Source organism: Drosophila albomicans, chromosome 3 (assembly GCF_009650485.2).
Source record: "Drosophila albomicans strain 15112-1751.03 chromosome 3, ASM965048v2, whole genome shotgun sequence".
Lineage (NCBI taxonomy): Eukaryota > Metazoa > Arthropoda > Insecta > Diptera > Drosophilidae > Drosophila > Drosophila albomicans.
In genome coordinates, this window is record NC_047629.2 from 22,325,356 (window position 1) to 22,348,495 (window position 23,140).

Here is a 23,140-nt window from a genome sequence, read left to right on the forward strand (position 1 = left end):
CTCACTCCTCTCAGACGTCGTACAGTCATTTTTGATCTCGGTTATTTCGTGTTTGTGTAATAAATTAAATAAAGACTTATATTTAAATAAATAATTTTCCTGCGATCTTGGTGTTTGTGTCATCTGCAATAAGTGTCGATTGTGTTCACGATTCGGCCAACAAAAGAGGAACGCCAAGGTAAGTGGGAAAGCGACGCGACGGGTAGAGAAAAAAAACAACCGTAAAGAATTTGTGACAAAGAAATTGCGAATGTTGAAAACATTGAACACATTCGCTGCATGTTTTCTCTGCAATAACACAATTATCTCAACACATTTACCGTAATTGTGTGCTAGTGTGTGTGTGTGTGTTTGCCTGGGCCGCGGCCATTGTGTGTAAGGTGCGTAATATTTGCCAATAGCCGCAGTTATTGTATGTGTACACAGAGAGACTTGTAAAATGTTATATTGGTTTTTCTTCATTGCATTTGCTTGTTGGACAGCGACGTTGAGCAGAGCAGCCCGCGGCAATCTATGCGAGAGTTTCTTGACAGGCACATTGCCAATTGTGTGTAGCCCTTGCCTGCCCTTTTGCTTGCACTGTCTGCAGTTCCTCCTGAGTTCAGTTGCTGCTTGTTTCGTTTTGGCTTCCTTCCCCTCTTTCCCCATGTTCATTTAACTAACAACCACCGTGCAAAAAAAATTCTTGGCTCAAAAAATTTCTACAGCGTCGTCGTCGGCTTTGGCTTCGTATTTCTGTTCTGTTCTCTTCTCTGCTGTGTTGCCCTCTCGCTTGCTCTCTCTATCATGTCGCTGTTAACTTCGCGCGCCGGTTTCTTCCCGCATTTAAGTGCAAAGGCGTCGCAGTCGACAACGACGTCGATGTCGCTGCCATCTCTCTCACCTCTCCACTTTGTTGTTTTCGTTTTTTCCACGCGCTTTTTTGCTGCTGCTTCTCTGCTGCGGTGACTACGAAGAAAAGCGACTGCTCTCAACTATGGCAGAGCTACCGCGTGTGCCGGCATAACTTCATTATAATGTAATTTATTTGTTGTCTTTGTTGTTGTTTTGCTTTTTTTTTGTTTCGTAGCGGTAGTCAGATAAAAATCAAAACAAAATGTTTTCATTTGTCTGCAACTCAAAACAACTCCCACGCTTGGCTAAGCCACAAAGTTCAACGTTCCCTCAACAAATTTGGATAGAAAAAATACAACAAAATAAAATGGCAACTGCCTAACCTATATTTTATGCATAGTAGTTGCCATCGTGATGCTGCAAATGTTTTTGTTGTAGTAGTGTTGGATGCTCAGCATCAATCGATGTTTTTAAGGGTAAGGCTTAGTCTACTTTGTCTATTGCGCTAACTAAATAGGTAAATAGCAACTCTTGTTGGCTTGTTTACTTAACTATATAGGCCCATAGGAATTTACATGTAAATACAGGTGTTAGCAAATATTTGTAATACCGGTTTTCACTTTTTCGATTTCCGATAGTCTTCAAATTTAAAGGCTTTTGTTGACGCAATGCGTTCGTTATCGATAAATGCGATAAGAAAGCACTTGGGCAATAAACTTGACTTCAATTGTTTTGCAATAGGTTTATCGCTTATAAATTGCAGTTTTGCTATTGGGAAAACAAATAATTGTAATAAAAAAAGATTTAATGCTTAGTTAATTGCATGAAATAGCTCCTAAAATTAGTTATGATACTGAGATTTTTTTGTGAATTCAGTTTCAAGACAAAGATAATGATTTAAAGAGATATAAACTGAAAATTGGCGTAACGTTAAAAAATAAAGTTTCCTCTTTTGCGGTTTCTACGAGTTTCTCTTATGTTATTTTTTACACACGTTGTACAACGGCAAGACTAATGAGTTTTCACACCTTTTTAAATGTCGCTCCTCAAAGCGTAGCCAAGCATATGATGTTTTTGAATAATTTGGCTTGGCGTTTTTTTACAGTGGTTTTTGGCTTAAATAATCGCAAGTTCTTTAGAATTTTTATGATTAACTTTTGCTTTTGTTCCTGCGATTTCCAGTTTAGCGTTCACTTTTATTTGCCATCTTTGGTAGTTGCTGACGCAAGGGGGGAGACCTCCGCTCTTCTTTTGTTGGGGCCTGTTCCAGAACCTCGACATTGTTAATTCGTTTAGCGTGTTGACTTGTTGTTGTTTGCATTGACGGAGTGTGCAAGTATTTGTGTGTGTGTGTGCTCGTCTTGCATATTTTGGCAATGAGGCAATCTATACCAATTGCTTCCAACAATCACTGAGATTCCTCTCATGAGCACATCTCTATTTGAAGCTCACGCTCTGCCTTGCTGTTCTCTCTATTTCTCTCTTGTATCTCGCTTCGTTTTCGCTCTCTAAAGTTGTGTGTGTATCTTTGTTGCGTTCATTGACATTGAGCTGATATTTTGCTGCTGTTGTTGTTGCAAATAAATTGTGATTTTATTGTCGCAATAGATTTACGACTGAAGAAGAATTGCTTTTCATTTGTCGAGCGAAAAAGAGAGCGAGATTCGTTCGTTTGTTGCTCCTCTTTGAAAATATGCCGAGTAAGTGTAGCTGTTTTTGTTGTACTTTTTGGTGACAGGCCCGAAAAAATACATAAAAAAGAAAATAATATAAAACACGTTCAAAATTCGTTGACCAAAAAACCAACAAGAAATGGTTTGGTATTCGAGTAAATGAAATTTCTCTTACGGGGGTGTTGTATATCGGCCTATTTACAAACACACACACACTCTTACACACACCTCAGCCTATATGACACGACTCTTTTTGCTGGTGTTGTAGTTGTTGTTGTTATAGCCTCGGTCTGCTTTGATTATTTATAATATATGAGCATCCATATCATACAATATTTATGGTGTTTTCCAGCACTGCAAATGCAATCAGCTTAACTTAAATTGAATTTTATTTTATTTTCATTTTTTGTTGTTTTGGGCAAAACAAGTGCATCAACAAACACTCCCATGTAAGCCAAGTCGCCTCTTTCTAGCTGCAATTGGGCCATTGTACGAGCATTTTGTTTCCTGATTTCCCCGTAGGCCCGCAATTGCACAATGTGAGTTGAAATGTGTGTGCGATTGTGTGTGTATATGTGTGTGTGTGGCCTGCACTCTCTTTAGAGCATGTGTGGGGAAAAATATGAATTTACATTTTGCATTTGAAAGTCACATTTTGCCCGCATCAATTGGACAAAAATTTTGAATAAATCTCGGATGCGGGTCAACAATGCGTTGTAGTTTCGCTTCGGTTCATCCGCCAGCAAAAAGGATTGATGGTAAACAAGATGTGAGTGAATGTTTTTCTTTGACATCGGTGACGTCACAATTGTTGACCGCAGCAATACAGCATCGTAGCTGCTATAGCAAGCATACATAATAATAATCTCATGTCAAGTTGACATATTTTTGTGTTGTTACTTATCACAAGAGCCGTCACGCCGTCTATCTGCTTCTCTTTCTCCCGTCTCGCACAGGGTATGTGTGTGTGTGTGTGCAAAACATGTTCCGCTCAAGTATTTTGATAGCTTTTGTCTTATTGAATGGCACCAAAACGGCATAAATCGTATGCGAGAGTGTGTTTGTTTGTTTGTCTCATGCTAATCTCGAATGCCTAAAACACGTTTCAGCCATCCATCCACATCCACTTCCATACACAACACAGAGACCCAGAGAGACAGAGACAAGGCCCCCAAACCTTGAGCTGCCTTGCAGCGTTACTCGTTTTCCCATGACACACACGGAGACGTTCTCTCTGCATATCTCTTTGGAGATATCTGTTTATTATACAATCATCTTCACTTGCGATGACTTTTCACAAATTGAAAACGCAAATATGGCAATTACATTGGCAAAATAAAAAACAATTGCATGCCACACCATAAACCTTGAAGATGCGTCTAAGGTAAAGGCAACTTGTGGGATCAGCTTTTGGATTACAACGCGTTATTTTTATTGAATAAGACATTAATTTGTCATAAAGATATTGCTTAATCGAATTATTGAATTATTTATATCTTCAAATTATGCGAAAGAGTTGCCGATTAAATGTTGCTTACAGTTTGAGGATGTGCCGAAGACTGTGGGAACTATCAACTCTTTAATTTCCGCTTCAGAGAGTGGAAAGTGTAGTGTTAATTTCTGCTATAAAGGTAAAGATAAAGTCAGCTTATGAGATTAGCTCTTATAACTAATTTGTCGAGACATTATTAAATTATATTAATAATAATTAAAATCACTTTGAATATGTGAAGGCAAACTAACAGTTAACATTCTCTATTTAATCTTCCACGAAGTTAAAGTTTTCCTCTCGGATCAACTCTCAAAACTAATTTGTCAAAGTTCAATGAATATGCAAAAAATTATGGAATTGATAATTGACAATAGTTTGAGGATGGACTGAAGACTATGAGAAGATTGAACAATAGTCTGTAGTATATGCAAATATTTTCAAATCAATTTTCTATAGAGAGTTTGGCATTAATGCCAACCATGAAATTTATGATGCAACTTGTGAATGAAGAAGGCAAATCTCTGCGAAGTGGTAGTAAACAAAAAGCAAAGCTGGTTTCAAATCTTAAAGTACACCTTTTGGACAGTACTGAGTACGGACTACAATGATTTATGTTGATGAATGAGTTGTGAACATGGTTAATTGCAACACGTTGGCTAACAGCAAACCAAAGACACTTACTCACCATGAACACAAAAAGCGAGGACGGCAACACCAAGTGTTATTTAATGAAGCAGTAATTTCAGCAAACAAAAAAAATTGAGAGATGAGTTTAAGTACACCTATATATTATATTCAGTATTCTGTGCAATTAAAATACGAAATTAGTTAATGAACCAGGAATATAAAAATATGAATCAGGTTTTTCTGAAACAAGTCATGTAGACAGGCAATTAGTCAAGATGCAATTGCTGAATTCGATTTGGATACAAATTTGTAGCTGTTTTATTATGCTCATGTATATAGAGCGCTTTTTGCTTGCTAGATAGTCAGGTGAAGTTGGAGTGAGTGTAGAGGGAGGTGGGGGTAACTGTTTTCCAATCGAAGGCTTTTAATAATTCAAATCGAATGCTTAACGTAGCAGGCAGAGTCAAAGCAGCGAGACAAGAAGACAAGACAGGCAGACAGACAGACATTCACCAAACAGCCGACTGAAAGTGGACAAAGTTTTACTGTACCACAAAGGAACGAGGAGGAGTAAGGGGAGAGGTAGGGGGGTCAGCACACGCCATAAGCACATTAGTTATTAGCTGTGGCCTGGCAGGGATCACATCGGGGATAGCCGGAGGGAAGGAAGGTAGACACGCGATGGTTTGCCAGTGGCAGCGGTAGCCAGAACTACTCGCACATCGCGCTGCCACCTTTTGTGGGTTCGCTGAGCACGCTGACATGTCCATAAAAGCCTTGAAGTGGACAGACAGACACCAGCTAGCGAGTGCGAGCAAGATGGCTAAATAGATTGTGGCTCGCTTTCCATCTATTTTCCAAGCGATGAGAATTGTCAATTGTGTGCATTTCCGCCGTCGCTTTCCTTCACTCTACCCCTCTCTGTCGTCTGTTCTCTTCCTCTTCCTTGCCTTGGCCCAAGTCCCAGTCGCATTGTTGTTGCGTGGACACTGCGACTGTGGACATGGCGTCCATTAGCTGTTTTTCCGCTAAATTATAGAGTGCCTGACGAACGCATATGCCCCGCCACAGCCACACGGCAGCACAGCAGTGGACAGCGTCCAATTAAGGTGGGCAGGGGCAGCAACAACAACATGCAACGCACACACACACAGAAATACTCTTGCACTGTGGACACGACAGGACAACGGACAGTCACGATAAGGCGGAAGGAGGGAGAGGGGGAGCGGGAAGGGCAACGAAAAAGTATGCTCCTTGCTTTTGTGTCCTGCATAAAATAACAACGTGCTCTCGGGGGCAGAGCATATAACCGTTTCCTGCTGTGCTCTGCTGTTCGAGCCTTGTTTCTCTGCTCGCGAAGCGACGCGAGTTCGCCCCCTACTCCTGTTCCCGCTCCCTCTTCTGGTCAGCACACACATTTTTGTGGTCACCTGAATGTGTGTGAGTGTCTCTGCGGGAATATGAAAAAATGTTGCTACCCCCTCGCAAGTTAACTTATTTTCTTTATTGTCTCTTTCTCTCTCTCTCTCTCTTTCTCTTCCATTGTGTGTGTTTGTGTGCAAGAGGTGTAGGCGTGGCGGGGGCTGGAAAGTTGTGGTTGTGGCTGTGGTTAGGCGCGTGTGCGCTGTCAAAAGCTATTTGAACAGGATGTGGTGTAGCAATCAAATGATTTTCACATAATTGCTACCTGTCCATTTATGTCACTTTCAGGCCACTTGCTTAGAGCGCTCTCAATTGCTTTCCCTTCCTGTTCCTGCGCCTCCTCCACCGATGATTTCCTTTCCCTTAACACACACACAGAGACGCACACAGTCCACTTCATGCGTGGGAAGCTGTAAATATTTGATTAACCATCTGCGGTTACTTCAATCAATGCGCAATTAAGATACGCTCAGCTCCAGCTCAAGGCGACCACTACAACTGAATCCAGTTGAATCCTTTGAATCGAGACCCGTTTGTCTCCTCTGCTCTGCGGCTTCGTCAAAGCAATTGCCCTATTATTAAACGACTTTAAGGCTATTGAGGCCAAGCGGCTGTTGAAAGTCTCAGGACTCATTAAAAATGTGGAAAGTGAGCTGCCTGCTGCTGGCAAATGCCCCTCGATTGTGTGTGTGAAAAGTGCATAGAACGAAAGGAGCAAGAGTCATCGAAAGACTCTATCGAGTGGCAAATTGCTCTAATTATATATGAATAAAAGACAATTTTGTTTGTCCTCTCTCCATATGGGGGAACAGTCCAGGGACTCTTCTTTTTTGCAAGCTTATAATGACGCACAGACGACAGTGGTCGGTGTTGCAGCCTTGAGCCACGTCAGCCTCCTTATAATGATATTTACGCCGTCAGCGCAATTTGTTGCATTTCACAAGCGTTTAGCGGATCAATCGCAAATCGCCTGAACTCCTCCCCATTTCTTTCTAAGAAGGGGCGTTACGGTTTGCGGTTCCCCATTTGTTCTATCAATATTTAAACGATTCGATGTCTTAAAAATGCATAATGTGAAAACATCAGCTGAAGTTGCATACATCTAAAATTCATAGGCACTGCAATCGTTTGTCCTGTCCCGTCCCGTCTGTTTCCCTTCAGTCAACCCCTTGAGTGCCTCAGTTATTAGTTTAGAATTGTGGTTTCATTAGGTGGCCCAACGGCAATTACTATATACACACTCGTAAGAGCCAATATGTAATTTGACTATATGTACATAGAGTGTATATATATGTATAAATCCCACATATGTGTAGATCTATCAATCATAGGTATGGCACTGCTACTGTCCTAAACGACGCGTATAACCCACCCGTAATATACTATATATACTATATAATGCTCTCTCATTTAGACTAGTGCGATTCTAGTCTGTCGCGTCCACTTATCTAGCATGTACATATAGTAGTTTCGTATAGCTTCTGTTGTGGCCCGGGGGCACAATTAGTGGGTCGGTTGCCTAGCATCCGATATCCATAACTGAACTATATTTCCCCTGTCTTAATGGGGTTTTCTGGTATTGTCACTTGAAACATTTGTACGATTTCTATTGGTCAGCAATTTCCGTTTCCGTAGCTGTCCATATCCGATCTTTGATTTTCATTGGCTGCCCCTTTCAAAGGATTCGCCTATAAATAGCTCAATTTCTGGAAACTATTTTCATTAGTTTTCCAACCGCACTTGCAACAGGACAGCACCTGCTGCTGCTTCCGCTCAAGCTCCGCATCTGATACCAAAAATCAAGCCTGTCGATATTATGTAACTTGTGAAACAGTATAGAAAAATTCTTTAGTTGTGTGAAGAAATGTGAAAAATATTCGAAATCTTCAAGATTGGCTGTAAATTTCTGAAAGAAATGCAAAGTGTAACCTTAAAATTGTGATATTATTACGGGCTTTAAACTGAAAAGGTAATTTGTGCATCATAATTCGCATTATATAATCGAAAAGAATTCTTAGCAAGAAATTTGTCAAATGATTATCTCACATTTATCTCAAAGCTAGATGAGTCAACCAATGGATTAAGTTTGAACTTAGGAATTTAGCTTTCTATTAGAAAACACACCTTCATCTTCAGTTCTTTTGAGGTTTCAGTAGAACTGTACCTCCAAGTGTTCTAGGGTCTTTGAACCAACATCTTTTATAGCTAGTAACTCAAAAGTGCGAAACTCGCGACAGGGAAAAGCAGCAAATTTTGTTGGTTGTGAACTCAAGTTTATGGTCTGCTGGGTACAGTGTCTGCGAGCAGCTTGCCAACACTTGACTTTGGGCATCAATAATAATTACACAAGATCTGGCTATTAAGACGGGCAGCTCGAGACAGACAGTCGTCAAGGTGTTCTAGCTTAACCCTTTTAACAAGTGCTGCCCACACACACAGCTTCAGTTTAATGAAATGCGAGAATAAATACGTTGTTCACTCATATGGGGGGTAAACATACTTACTGAGCGGTAGAGAGAAGCTCAGTGTTTGCAGCGGCTTTAGACAAAAGCCCATTTAAATCTGTTGGCAGCGTATCGGACATATTTTTGACAACTTAACAGTTCGGACAATTGATGTTTTGACATCTGAGCCGAGAGTTGTTCAAGTGCCTTTGCCTAGAAATGGAAACGAAATACACAAACACACTCACAAGCGTACACACACCTCAAATGTGGGCAGCTGACAAAGCCCCTCAATTGTTTTCATTTTTTATGGTACAATTTTGTGACTCAGATAATATTTTTTAATATAATTGAATATGTAGACTCATTCACACGGCATTGCTGTTGTTGTTGCATTCGTCAATTATGCAATTGGAATACTAAAAGGAACCTTTTTAGTATACAACAAATGTAGTTCTCTTTAAATATGAGAGATGGTTATATATGCATATTATATATACTATGTATAATATGTGGGCTGACTGGCATTTCCGCTTGAGCAGCTTTGCTTGGGCGCATATAGGGCGTTGCAACTAACTATATAGAACGCTGCTTATATTGTTGTAGCTATAGATGGATGAAAGACAAATGCTGCTGATTTAGACGCCTTTTGTCAAACGGTGGCAGCTGCAGCACGACTTGCAACCAACACACATTACATTACGACAGTTACAACAGTCAGTCAGTCATTCGCTCAGTTGAGTCAGTTGAAGAACCAGTCGGCAATTTATTCGACTTCAATGAATTCGATATGTAGCAGCGAATTGAATTGTTGTTTAATTGCGCTTGGCAAAACTCAAATTCCAAACCCACAAAGCGCTGCCATTTGGGATTCATTATAATTTCGTGCTGAATGCCACAGCAAAGAGAGTCCAAGCACTATGTTATGATGATTGTAACGCAAAAATTTACCATATTCAATTAGTTTATTTCCGATTTTCACTTTTGTCGAAAAAGAGAAAACATCTTACCGATATTCTAGCATACTTTTTGGCGTCATACTTTAATGATTCTGGACTCTTTCTCGATCCTAAAAGTATGTTCTATATTTTTACGAGGGATTGAAATGCTTGTGGAATTTAGAACTTAGGCGATATTGTTTCTAAATGAAAAATAATACCAGCTTAGAGTACTGTAATTATTTTCAATGATTTGCAGTGATGTCAGAATACATTTTTTATTTTTGAATGAATTCATAGATCGATGTTTGTGCATGGATAATAAGTTTAAAGCGTATCGCAGTTTCGTTGTCGAGACAAGTTTTTGACTTGTTGAATTTAGCCATCGGTGTCGAACCATCGTCGGTGACGTTCAGTTGTTGTTTAACTGGCACATGTGGCGTATGTGCAATCTGCTGAGCTGAGCTTATCCCAACTGCCAAGTTTTTAAGAGCCAAACTGATTTACGCGTTTGCTGGCTTTTATGGCCGTTCTTCGTATACTTGCAGAGAGAATGAAAATGAAGCGCGAAAGCAATGATGGCGATGGACCACAGGACCAGAAGCGCAACAGACGCAATGAGGAGACAGTACGCATACTGATACCGAGCAGTGTAAGTGTTCAACAAACAACAATCCGGGGGTGATGTGATGGGCGGTTTAATCCAGCTATATCCGCAACTGAGCTTAATATCGTTTCTGCCGTCGTTTTTTGTTACTCTCTCCATTGCAGATTGCCGGCGCTGTCATTGGCAAGGGAGGTCAACACATACAGAAGATGCGAACTCAGGTACTATAAAATGTGCTAAAGCACAGACCCCAGAATTAACTATTTAAACTGGAAACGAAATAAGAAAACACTTAAACAATCACAAAACAAAAGAAAAATACTGCAAATTTGAAGCGTCTAGTATTATTTATATACCACCTTTTTCCACCTCTCTCTCTCTCCCTATCTCTGTTCGCCTTGCACCAAGACAACAAAATGAAAAGACAAAAACTGATCAAAGGAAAGGCAATTTCAAACTCTTCTGTCTGTCTCTCTAGTGTAAACCTCTCTCTAGACTCTCTCACTGGCTATCTCTCTGTTTCCATATTGAAACCAAATACAAAAAGTCTTGAAGTCTTACGTCGCTCTGGACCCGCAATAGCAGACCTCTTCCTCCCGTCTTATGCTCGGATCTTTAATAACGTAGAATTAATACTCTGCCAACCCCAAAAGAAAATATTAAGTGAAATAATCAAAACGCTTTCTCACTAACTCTGACCTCAAATCGCTGTCGCTCTATTTCTCTCTCTCTCTCTGTCTCAATCACTCGGGTGCCCGCACTCAGCTAACAGCCTCCACATCTCACTTTCTCTCTCTCTCTCAGTCTGTCTCTCTATCTGTCGCCTTGACTCAGTCTCAATTTGAAGTAATATTTAGGCGCTTTATTTACCAAAATCAACCAAACAATGAAAATGCCACTTTTTTTGTATAATTCAATAAAAAAAAAACAAGAACAATGAACAATTTACACGCTTTTAACCTTTTTAACTAAATGAACAATTTTCTCTCTTTCTCTCTCTCTCTTCTTCTACTTCTTACGTACGACCCAAAAATGTAACCAAACAAAAAAAAAACACCAAAAAATCAAAACTCATGTATAAAAATAAAAAAAAACCGAAAAAAATAATGACAATCGTCTGACCAACTGATCGATCGATTGATTGACTGCCCGCCCGACCGCCCGCCTGCCCGCTATGCACCATCATTTGGTTTGGTCTGCTCTGGTCTGTCCCACATGCACACTGGCGCCCCCCATGGGTCCTGGGTCTGGGTCTCGCTTCGTCACCTGCCACTGCCACTGCTCTGAATCTGATCTGATCTGAATATGTATTTGCAACTGGCCCGATGAATCACTGATCAAAACGCCTATCAATCGTATGTCGATAACTCACTCGATCCTATAAAATGACGGCCGCCCATCAAAAATCAAAACCAAAACCGAAAAAAACAAATCCAAACCGATGCCAACAATGCACAATTCAATCGACTGCCCCCAAATGTATTATATATATACGTATTTAATATATATATTTGCATTTGTTATAAAAATGTGCAATATACGCATATAAAAATCTGTACAAAATCTGAACATATCCATGACATGGGCCCACACCATCGTCCCTTCCATTGTGTTGTGTGCTTTTGGTTGTTGTTGTTTTATTTTGTGCTCGGGAATTTCCTCCCTCCTTCCCTCTCTTGTCACACAACAACCTGCACAATGACAACAACAACAACGGCATATCTATATATCTTTATGTGTGTGTGTATTTGTACGAAAATGTAATAATAATATTATAAACAAAAACAAAAACCGGCCAACCAATCAACTGAACGATAACCATATCGAAATCGTCCATGCGCCCAACTGAACGCCCGACCGACCGTCTCGCCCGCCCGCCCGTCCGTCCTCCCGGCCAATGAACCAACCAAAATCAACCAACAAAAAATACCAAAACAATAAAAACAACAATGTAATGCGCAGTATAAAGCCACTGTATCTGTGGACGATTCCCAAGGCCCTGAACGGTAAACCACAACAACAATCTATACCAATTTTTTCTTGTATAAGCTTACCAAATATCTCTTACAGTGAAACCAAAAAAACAAAAACATTTAAGAACTTATATCCTTAGTGCAAAACAAAAAAAAAAACAAATCTTGATTATATACTACTTAGGTCTCTTAGCTAGTATCTTATCTTTTTCTCTCTTTATAAATATTATATTGTTTTATAGTTATCTCATATTCTTTTCGAACAAAAAACCAAACCAAAAAAAATCTGCTAAATCTCTCCCCACATTATTACCTGCTGGACGCGTTGTCGCCTCTTTCTCTCGCTCTCTCTCACCATAATCTTTATCTATCTCTGTCTCTCTCTTTTTACTATCTGTTGTATGTCCTGAATGTGTTTTTTAAAAGTGACGTCTCTCAAAAATGTGTCCAATATCCAAATCCCGGGCAGCCAATCCTTCAGCTCTCTCTCTTTTTGTTTGTGTCGCATCTGTAGCTGCTTTTTTGATCCCTCCGTCAGATGTGTGCTCCCTCGATATTGATTTCTACCATATCTTCATATGTATACAAAAATATATACGCTAACTAGCTACTAATCGTTGCACTGCCAAACCAAAAGCAAAATGCACGACATTAACTTCCATTGTATATAAGTACTAAATACTCGTATAATCCAAGCACGGGACACTCCGATACTAACAATATGCGCTGGTCAAACCCATACCGAAAACCAAGAACCAAACCCAAATCGAACCCTAAGCATTATCTCTTCCTTAGAAACCAGTAAGCGTCAATTGTGCGTCCTTGTTGAATGTGGTATGATGGGTAACAAGCACAACAAGAACAACAACAGCACCTCCGAAGTCCATCAGAGGTAGAACCTGCTTAAGAAGTTCTCGTTTAACAATCTCTTCTCTCTTTTCCCCTCTCTCTCTATCTCTGTTCTCTTTGACTCTTTATTACCATATCATAAGTTGATTAATGATTATGTAATGTCTAGGACTAGTTCTTAAGTTGCTCATATAAAATATTTATGTATTGTTTTTTTAATATGTGTGTATTCTTCACACTTTTTCTCTTTCTCTCTATTTCATTCTATCTCCTACTCTATCTCCAACAACAACATCAACTATTTCTCTCTGCACGTCAATAGCACCATACAAATCTCGGCGGACATCGAGTCCACGCTGGAGATCATCACGGAAATGCTGAAATACTTTGAGGATGTAAGTAACATGATCTATATACAACGGTATTTGTATCTTTATTTATCTGATTAAATGTTTTTGCAGCGCGACGAGGAATTCGATGTGCGTTTGTTAATCCATCAGAGTCTGGCCGGCTGTGTCATCGGCAAGGGTGGACAGAAGATCAAGGAGATACGCGACGTGAGTACCTAATCAACTATTGTGTATACTCGGTAGAGTAGGGCATTGTATTTAATGCCAAACGGGCACAAGAAGGCAATTCCAGTCTTGAATTTATTAAAAAGATCAGCTGAGAACTCGAGGATCAATTTGGGAACCATGCAGATAAATTTTCCAATCGAATTGCGATAGTCTAACGTACTTATTTTCTTTTGTAATATCTAAGAATGGTTAGCGGGTAGCTTAGAGTCGAGTTGGGTGCGACCTACTTGTATTTCCGAGGAAACACGGTGGGAACACATGTTACAATGTATCCTTATGTGTCCTGCCATGCATGTCGCCTTGCTGTCATGCACATAATTGCCCTCTACACACTCACGCATAGGCTAATTATAGCAGCTGCCCCGCAGGCGTCACTTTTTGACCAGGTTTGGAGAGTAAGTTGAGCAAGTTTCTCCAACCTGCTTCAATAGTCACGTTAAGTGACTCACAGGAAAAGGCGGAACGGTGCGAGGCGGGACAGTTCAAGGGGCTCCTTTTTAGAATTCGACTTGACTTTGACTTTGTACGAGTTCAATTGATTCGCTACAAGGCGACTAACAACTACAGCTCTAGTTGTGTAGCTAACTTGTCGATGTCGATGGCTGTCAATGGCAGCAATAGCTGCAATAGCAATAGCAACCGCCGCAGCAGCAGCGTAGCGCATAACAGTCTCATGCACAACATACTGCTGGAATGTGTAGCCAGTGCTTGTGTCAGCTCTTTCATAACGCAATTGTCGCCATCACCATCATCATCAGCAGTACTCTTGCTCATACCGATGCTTGTCGTCATTCACAGGCAGCTACAGCTACAGCTTCTGCTTCTGCTCTGGTTATCAGCTCCGTCGTCGTCATCTCTCATTCAATTGCATATTGTTGACGCATCCCTATAGCAACGACATCGTGTCAAGCGCTTTTCAATTGCGCAATTGTTATACATACTCTCACTCACCGAAATCAATCGGTTGTTGCTCAGCATTATTATTATTATTTGCTAGTTGCAAATACATGCATGTTTACCTGCTCTCTTCTTTCATTCGATTTAATTATTTGTCGAGGTCTCGTTAATTAGCAATGAGTAGTTTTGTGCTGCCCAAGTGGCTGCATTTTAATTGGAATCTCTTTCACTCGCATTTTTTGTTGTTGTATTTTATTATTTTGCTTCTGGCTCGACTTTGCTCTGCTCACACACAGCATTTACTTCACTTTCGCCTTGCTTGCTCTCGCTCATTCTCTTTTTGTCGCTTTCATTTGCAAAGGCGCGCTTGAATTTAATATTGCATACTTTTGTGCGCATGCAAAAATAAAAGTATAAAGTCTCCGGACTGGGGTATTCGCTTTGTCGTTGTCGTTGTTACTTTGCCCTGTTCTTGCTGCTGTGTCTTCTTCCACTTCCAGTTCTACTGCTGCTGTTGCTGCATTCTTATGAATATTCATAAATGTACCCTGTAGAGACGGACAAACGGCAACATGCTGGCTTTTATGCTTTTTCGTATGCATGTAAACAAAACTGATTTTAATGCCGCAGAATTGATGAGTTTTCCTCTTGGAAATAAGTATTTTTGCAATGGAATGCAGGAATGTTTACAAAATAAAGAGATAGTAAAATATTGTCGAGAATTTTAGTAGATATATTTATTTATCTAAACAATTGTATAAGCTTAATAAGTATTTGCTTCGTGAGAAAAAAAATTGTTAGTAATAATAATAATAATAATTGCAGTTCGTAGCTCTATGGTTGTCTTTTATTATTCTTTGAAACAGATATTGGCGAATACTATTATTACATTCTCTATTTTAAACATGTTTCATATTCTCTACACTCGCTTTAAAATATGTTCCATATTTGTTCTATGAATCTGCTTTACGTTTCATCCGGCTCGAAACACCCGGAGGGTCTGTTTTTTATTAGTTTCATAGTACACATGTAAATAATGTTTTGTAGTGAGAAAAGCTGCTCATTTGTTTACTATTTGGCCCAGTAGAAGAGAGTAACTGGCAATCGAGCAGCACAACGCTGGCGGGCAGAAGTTGAGCTTGCTCCTCTTCCTGTACTCTCGTTGCTCGCTATGGAGGTCAACAAGTCCAACAACACGGCAGCAACACAAAAAGGAAAAGAGGCAGGGGAAGCAGCTGAAAGCATTGCGTTTACTTATTTAGTTTTTCAGAGAATTTCTTATGATGGCGACTGGCTGGCAATGTGAAAATTGTTTATGGGCTGGCTCTCTCTACGCACATTCATACGTATGTAGGTCCTGGCATCCTTGCAGCTGCCGTCTCCCAGCAGCGTTTGTGATCAGCAGCCGTGTGGAGCAACAGCCGTGTCTTTGTCGCTGTCTCTGCCTTTGCCTCAGCATGTGTTGTCTTTTTGTTGCTTTGTGTGTCCCTCCTTAAAGTAGCAGCGGCAAGTCGACCCCGTTCCCTGTGTTCCCTCTACTCGTTCCCATTCCTTTGTCTTTTTAGCCAGGCAGACAGAGGCGAAGGCGAGCAGCTGTTTTATTCTTTCGTTCAAAAGACATTCTGCCTGTCTTCATCGGCCTGTCTTCATCTGGCTGTCTGTTGTCTGCCGTTCGTCTCCGTTTGCCCGTATCCTTCTATCAGCGGCTTTGCGTTCTTACCTTGTTTCGTCCTGCCTGCTGGTTGTTGCCTCCTCTTTTGGTTTTTGCTTTGCGTGTTTCAGTTTCCCGTTTTGACTTTTTGTTTTTGGCTTTCTACACAGCCGGTTATTTAGTCTGCTGCTGTTTTTTTCTTCCTTTTTTGTATTTGTCCTTGACAGAAGGTTATAACATACAAATTGCCACACAGCACACAGAAAAGATCTTCTGCTTGTCAGATTTCCGTTTTGGGCGCCAAATTTGTCACTTCAGCGCCAACATGTGCTCCCTATCTGTCTTCCTGTGTCTCCTAATTCTATCAATTTACGAACATGCATTTTCCTGTTGTGGGAGACGCAGCTTGTCCCAAGCTGTTGCCCATTAAAATTGTCCTGTGCCAGGCAGCTGAGCTGAGTTGAGTTGAGGTATCTCTTAAGGCATCGCTAATAATGAGCAGCAGCTGCCGCTGTCTCTCTGATCCCAGCCTAGCAGCCGCACTCTGTCTGTCCTGCTGTCTTTCTTTCGGTTATGTCGGTTCTAAATCCAAATGCCTGTCTAACTCCCGAGTAGCGTGCCATTGGCTTTTGTTCCATTCCTCCCTCCATTCTCGTGTCTGTGTCCTCCCTCTATTCACTGAGCTGAGCTGAGCTCGTTGCCTGCGGCTTACAATTGTTGCTTCGCTTGGGACGAGTTGTTGTTGTTATTGCTGCTGCTGCTTTTGCTTAGGCCTGTGGCAGCACTTAATGAATACCTAACAGGTGCTACAATACACAAGACACACACACACACAATCGCAGTGAGTTACGTGCGGCAGCTGAAGCAACGACATCTGTTTCTTGGTATTTTCTTTACAAGCTGCACAAATTGATGCTCTCCTTTTATTTTTTCGGTGTGTTTGTGAATGTGTGTGTGTGTGTGTGAGTGTGGGGAAACTTTGGTTCCGCTTTGATCATTTGATTAATAAGTTTATGGAACTTTTGGCTGCGACGACACACACGACTGATGCTGACAGGTCCTTGCTGCTCCTCCGTAGGAGCATCGCAGCTTGCCAATATCCGGTTCAGTTTACACACATACCTCCTGCTTGGTTTGCTTGCTTGCTATGTGTGGCACATACAGCATCATCTTGTTGTAGTTGTTGTTGTCGCCACATACTTCCGCTTTGTTTAAGTGCTGCCATTCCAACAGCCTGCAATGACAGCGCATTTTAGAAGCTCAACTACTTTCTCCGACTGCAGCTGAAAACTTTTCTAATTGCAGCTTGATTTTTCTGTAATCCCAAAGGCTAAGAACTCAATTAGAGGCAAGCGCTGTGTGGCAGCCGCAAGTGCTGCTAATGGGTACTAAGCATGTTGTCAAATGCTGCCAATATATGCGAGACATGGAGCAAATCAACAATAATCGGAAGAACGGATGTTGAAGTGGAATAAAAATTAATAAGAGGATAGCATCAATGATTACGTTTCATTTGCCTTGACTACATCAACTTCGATGCTTGATCCTGCGCATGTCCCAAACACACACATGCACACATGTACAGAGAGCAACTCGACATAAAAATGCGAGTCTAAAGAAGCTGAATAATACACCGGTTTCGTCCAGCAGCTGCGCCTCTAATACAACACAGCAACTACACTAACAAAAACAACAACAAACAAGAGCAAAAACAACAACAGTTGCTGCTTGCCAAGCTGCCAGTCATTCAGCTTTTGAGTATCCTTTAAACTGGCAGTAGCAACATCCACAGCAAAGCCACGAACAACAACAAGAAAGGCGCGCACATGCTGCCTGCCTTGCCTTGCTGGTCCTCTCCTGTTCTTCTGCTCTCTCTTCATGTGCATGTGTGTTTGAATGCATTTTTTTTCATTCTTCCTTTTGCGCTGTTAATGCGCTCTGCTCATGACACTGTTAAGGCACAGCTCTGCCCTGTTATAGTCAACTCTGCTCGTTTGAAACGCAGCTCTGCTCTTCAACCTCATCTTAATTCATTCTGCTTCTCTGCGCTTGCCGCTCTCCTGTAGCTGTTTGTGCTGTTAAATGGTTCTGCTCTCTGGTAGCGCTGTTAAAACTCTGCTCTGCTCTCTGCTGTCGTCCTCTCTCTGTCACTCTGACTAGGCAGGCTGCGTCTTTGCTTTACATGGCAACTGGCATTCGTTGAACCCAATTAGTTCGACATTGGCGCTGGTCGCGCACGGTTGTGTACGCGCTTCTTACGCTGCTGCTCTAGTTTGCTCTTGTTTGTGTCCAAGCAAATAAACAATTTAAACGCCAAGAGTGGTGTCTCGTTATTATTTAATATATACACGAACCGCTATACTATATAAAATGTGTAAAGGTGTGTCAAATGTTTAAAAATTAATTATATTGTAAACGTATTAGTAAATGTGTGTGCTGGGTGTTCTATTTGGCTGTGTCATGCCATACACACAGACACACATACAAACACATGAGCATTGGCTTTTCGTATTTTTCGGCTGCTTCGCAATTTCTACGAAAAGTATGCTACATTTTTTGTAGCTAGCCTCGCTGCTCGTCTTTGTCGCTGTATGTGTGTCACACTCTTGCGCGCGCTCACACACGTACACTTAGACATAACCGACTCGTCGTCGTCGGTTCTGTTGTTGTTGTGGCTTTCGTTGCTTGTGTTTTAAATTTAATAATAAATTCAATGAGCGTCCACTCGGTGTTTGCCTTTTGAAGTTTTATATTATGACATAAAAGCAGCAGACTGACCCCCATTCCCTCGTAATTCTTATCTCCTTCTCCCACTTTTTCCGCTGTGCGTGTGTACTTAAGTTGTCACTGTGTGTGACTCAACATTTTGCGCCTGCCATTCATAAGCCCACTTCACACAGTTTTTTGATGTGCCACCTCCTTGTGTTCTAAGTGACTGTGTGTGTGTGTATGTGTCGCCATTGTTGTCTGGGGGTCACACGCAACGCAACGAGTTGTCGCCAAGGGAGCAGCCGCTGAAGGAATGGACGAGTAGGGGGGTAAGATGGGGGGAGAGAGCTAAACATGACGCAGCCTTTGGTCATTTGGTAAAGCGTAGAGTAGCACGCAATTTGGGCTCAGAAATGATGCAATCATCAGGCCACAGGCAACGCAACTTAGCAGAGTTTGCGTTGTTGTTGTTGTTGGTGCAGGCGCGTCGTTGCATACACAGCAAAGGGAGATGGAGAAGTAGGAAGGAGCAAAGGAAACGGAAGCAGGCTCCAATGCACGTAGGCACAAATCTGTGACCCCTCCACAAACATTCACACACACTCGCACACACGCAGGAGTTGAAAACATGCATTCCTAAGTGGCTATCGAATTTCACATTTACACTTCCGCTGCAGACGACAGCGTCGAGCACTAAACGATGAGAAGAGCAAGCAGTCGAGATTCGAGTATTGAAAAGTATGGTGGGGGGAAAGCACTTCCGGCGTTCACTGACTACCTTATGTGCATACACACATACAGTGCATGCCCCTAACTAAGCCCGACACAATTGGGAGCCGAGCAGCAGCAGCTGCCAAAATGTGAGGTAAAAAAGAGGAGAAGGAGAAACCAAAATTTGCTGCTGACGGCAGGTAGCAAACGTAGAAGTGCCTGCATCCTGCGACTGACAGCTGCGCGATGCGTTGCTAATGGACAAGAGGGACAGGGGACGTTCACAGATTGAGAATGTGAGCCAGGGGCATGGGAATTTGCAGGGAGGATGCTGACGATGCTGATAGGGTCGTGTCCTAAGCCTTAGCTTGGCAGCAGGGGTCAGTGTCATGGTCAAATTGATTTCAATGCAAAGGATAAGCAGCTGCTTTATGCTAGACACACAGACACTGTGTGTGTTCCCACTCTTAATCTGTAGTCTGAACCTTTGGGTTAGAACTGCATAATCAGCTACGCTTGTCTTTCTGTTAGTAGAAGGGCATTGTAGCTATCTAAATGAATGTTTTGAGGAGCGAAATACAAAAGAGTTACGGAGACCAAATTCGGGATAAACTTCGAGCCAATTTCGTGACTTAATAATTATTTTTCTCAAGGGATATCTCAGTTTTTTAACTTTTCGTGATATCTTACTCCTCTTGTCTTTTACTAATTTGTTACTTATTTTTTTATTACCTCCTTACCTTACTCCTCTTGTCTTTTACTAATTTGTTACTTATTTTTTTATTACCTCCTACAGCGCATTGGCTGCCGATTCCTCAAGGTATTCTCAAATGTGGCACCACAGAGCACGGATCGCGTGGTGCAGACGGTGGGCAAGCAGAACCAGGTCATCGATGCGGTGCGTGAGGTCATCACATTGACCAGGGACACACCCATCAAGGGTCCCATACACAACTATGATCCCATGAACTTTGATCGCGTCTATGCGGATGAGTATGGCGGCTATGGCACTGGCACCGGCAGCACACGTCCCAGCCAGCGAGGCAATAATCGCAATAATGGCGGTGGTGGAGGCGGTGGCGGCGGCGGTGGTGCTGGCAATGGCGGTGGTTTTGGAGGTGGTGGTGGCGGCGGTGGAAATGGAGGCCGGGGCAATGATCGCTTTGGTGGACGTGGAGGCGGTGGCGGCGGTGCTGGCGGTGGAGGCACTGCTGGCATCGGCGGCATGGGCGGTCCCCGTGATAATCCCTTCATCAATCCGTGGGCCAATGGCGGTGGTGGGGATGGCGATGGCTTTGGCGTCGGTAACAATGGCGGCGGCTTTGGTGGCAACAACTTCGGTGGCGGCGGACCTTTTGGCGGTGGCAACTTCAGCAATAATGGCTTCGGCAATGGCCCCAATGACTTTGGTGGCGGCAATCAGCTTGGCGGCGGCGGTGGAACCAGCAATCTGCCCAGCCTGGGCAACTTTGGTCAGAGCCAGGGCAGCAATAGCGGCGGCACTGGATTTGGCGCTGGCAACAACAGTTTGGGCAATGGCCTCGGCGCTGGTTTTGGTGCTGGCAACAACAGCCTGGGCAATGGTCTGGGCACAGTCAACAATGGCGGTGTCGGTGGACTCGGTGCCAATAATGGCGCTGGTGGCTTCAATGCCGGTGGCAATAATGCTGGACCCAACAACAGCACCAATTCGTCAGCCAACATACCGCAGGGTCATGATCCCAACAACAGCACACAGGTCACAATACCCAAGGATGTAAGTAGCACTATAAACTGTTTAATCATCGACTCGAGTTTAATCGTATTTCTTTTATTTCTTTGTTTTTAGCTGGCTGGTGCCATCATTGGCAAGGGTGGCGGCCGGATTCGACGCATTCGCAACGAATCGAGCGCGTATATCACCATTGATGAGCCCCTGCCCGGTTCCAATGATCGCATCATCACCATTTCGGGCACACCCAAGCAAATACAAATGGCACAGTATCTGCTGCAACAGAGGTTGGTGTCGCAAACAGACTAAAAGTATGCACAAAATCTCCTTTCATATGACTTACTAACACAAACCATAATCTCATAATCAATCAACCATCGTCATCAACATCTCACGCCTTTCCTCCTCGCTCGCAAGTGTGCTAATCGAATTCATATGTTAATAATACAATTAATGCTGCATCACTCAAATCGCTTTCATTAAACAATCAAAAAATGAAAAAATGGAATAACTAATCGTTCGGCCTATGGGAAATGCTTTCCGTATGGAAGACTAGTGATTTTGTTGTTTGGTCTTTGGTAATAACAATAAATCCCTTGTCTTCTTATGGCGTGCATTTATGCTCTTCATTCTTGGTGTGCCACTAACAACAACAACAACAACAGCAATAACAACATTGAAATGCTCTTTAAATGTTTAACTAGGTGACAAAAACTCGGTTCTCGGTGCTCCCCCCCTTTTCCCGTTCCAATCCAAGAGACATCCGTCTGAATGTTTTCCCTATTTTAAACTTCCTAATTTCCTAATTGAACAAGTTAATTTAGAAGTTCTCTTTTCAATTGCAGTGTACACGAGAATGGCAGGCGAAACAACATTTAAGTGAGACAAGTCTGCAACCAACACCATCAACAATAACAACAACATACAACTACAAAAACAACAACAACAACCATCGATGTGCTAAAACTGCGCGGTTAAAACAAATTGTACTAAATAAAAAACAAACAGTCGCCCCAAAATATTTAGAAAGTAAAAATAATTCACTTCTATATTTAAGTAACTTTTACCATTAATTGTCCCCCTCAACACTCAATGCTGATGATGAAGTTTAAGAAGTACATATATATATTATGAATGTGTGTCCCCCGCCCCTGAAATTCTATATACTATATGATAAGGAGCATGAACAAATAAAGTATAAATACATGTATAATTCCATCATTTATTTATCCGGTCTGGCACGGGCAGCACAGTGAGATTGCTGCTCTTGCCAGGGGCCTAGCTGGAGGCCACCGGACGGGTCGCAGGTTGCGGATAGCGAACGGCCTCGTGCCCTCACAGTGTGGTGGGGCATAAGAGGTTAGCTGTGAATATACGGAATAAACAGCCCCGGACAGCTAGCGGATAATACGGCTGCTGTTTCCGTTTTATCGTCCAGGCGTTTGTGGGACCGCCTGCAAAAAGCATAGTCCTACACACAAACACACTTCTCTTCTGTCCCCTTATTTCGTATCTCACTCCGGGCTGGACTAACGTGTGATTCGTGCCGTGCCGAGAGTCGGCCAGGCTGAAAGCCCGGATCAACAAATAGTTCAGTCGCTAACGGCGAGCTCAGGCAAGTGGCGACCGCCTGTTCCATTTAGTGCCTTACCCGGGCAACGCGGATCTCTGCCCGGGCGGACCACACACTTCTCCGCAACTCGTGGGAATCACTAGCAAACATGAATTCAAGAAAGCAAAAACAAACCAACAATCAAACACAAAAGCGAATGCATTTTCGCAATAACAACTCCAATGTAGCTAAGCCAGCACAGAATTCATCGAGGCAAATGATCGATAATTTTGAAACTGGACAGCGCATGGGGAGGCCAAAAACAACACCGCACTTTCCGCAAAACCAACAGCGGAATCGCAATCGGGATCAGTTGAGCAGTACTCACGATAGGCTCCAACTAATGGACAATCAAAGAGGTCCAGCTCCTGAAACCTCTCAGGATGACAACATTCCAGATACACATTTTCAG

At 42.2% G+C, this 23,140-nt stretch overlaps 1 protein-coding gene across 4 annotated transcripts; it reads left to right on the forward strand.

Annotated features, from left to right (window-relative positions):
* LOC117572788 (heterogeneous nuclear ribonucleoprotein K homolog) lies at positions 1 to 22,322 on the forward strand. 4 transcript variants are annotated; one of them, XM_034255888.2, is made up of 9 exons: positions 1 to 178; positions 9,979 to 10,082; positions 10,202 to 10,258; positions 12,000 to 12,043; positions 13,182 to 13,254; positions 13,321 to 13,416; positions 20,202 to 21,161; positions 21,234 to 21,427; positions 21,962 to 22,322. In XM_034255888.2, exons 2-8 carry the CDS (start codon positions 9,984 to 9,986, stop codon positions 21,423 to 21,425), a joined length of 1,521 nt encoding a protein of 506 aa, XP_034111779.1. In that variant the 5' UTR covers positions 1 to 178; positions 9,979 to 9,983; the 3' UTR covers positions 21,426 to 21,427; positions 21,962 to 22,322. The 4 variants fall into 4 exon arrangements, with proteins under 4 accessions (XP_034111779.1, XP_034111777.1, XP_034111781.1 ...); XM_034255886.2 differs by having other exon boundaries at positions 21,234 to 21,403; XM_034255890.2 differs by lacking the exons at positions 1 to 178; positions 9,979 to 10,082; positions 12,000 to 12,043 and having other exon boundaries at positions 10,206 to 10,258; positions 21,234 to 21,403.
* Positions 22,323 to 23,140: the final 818 nt, after the last annotated feature.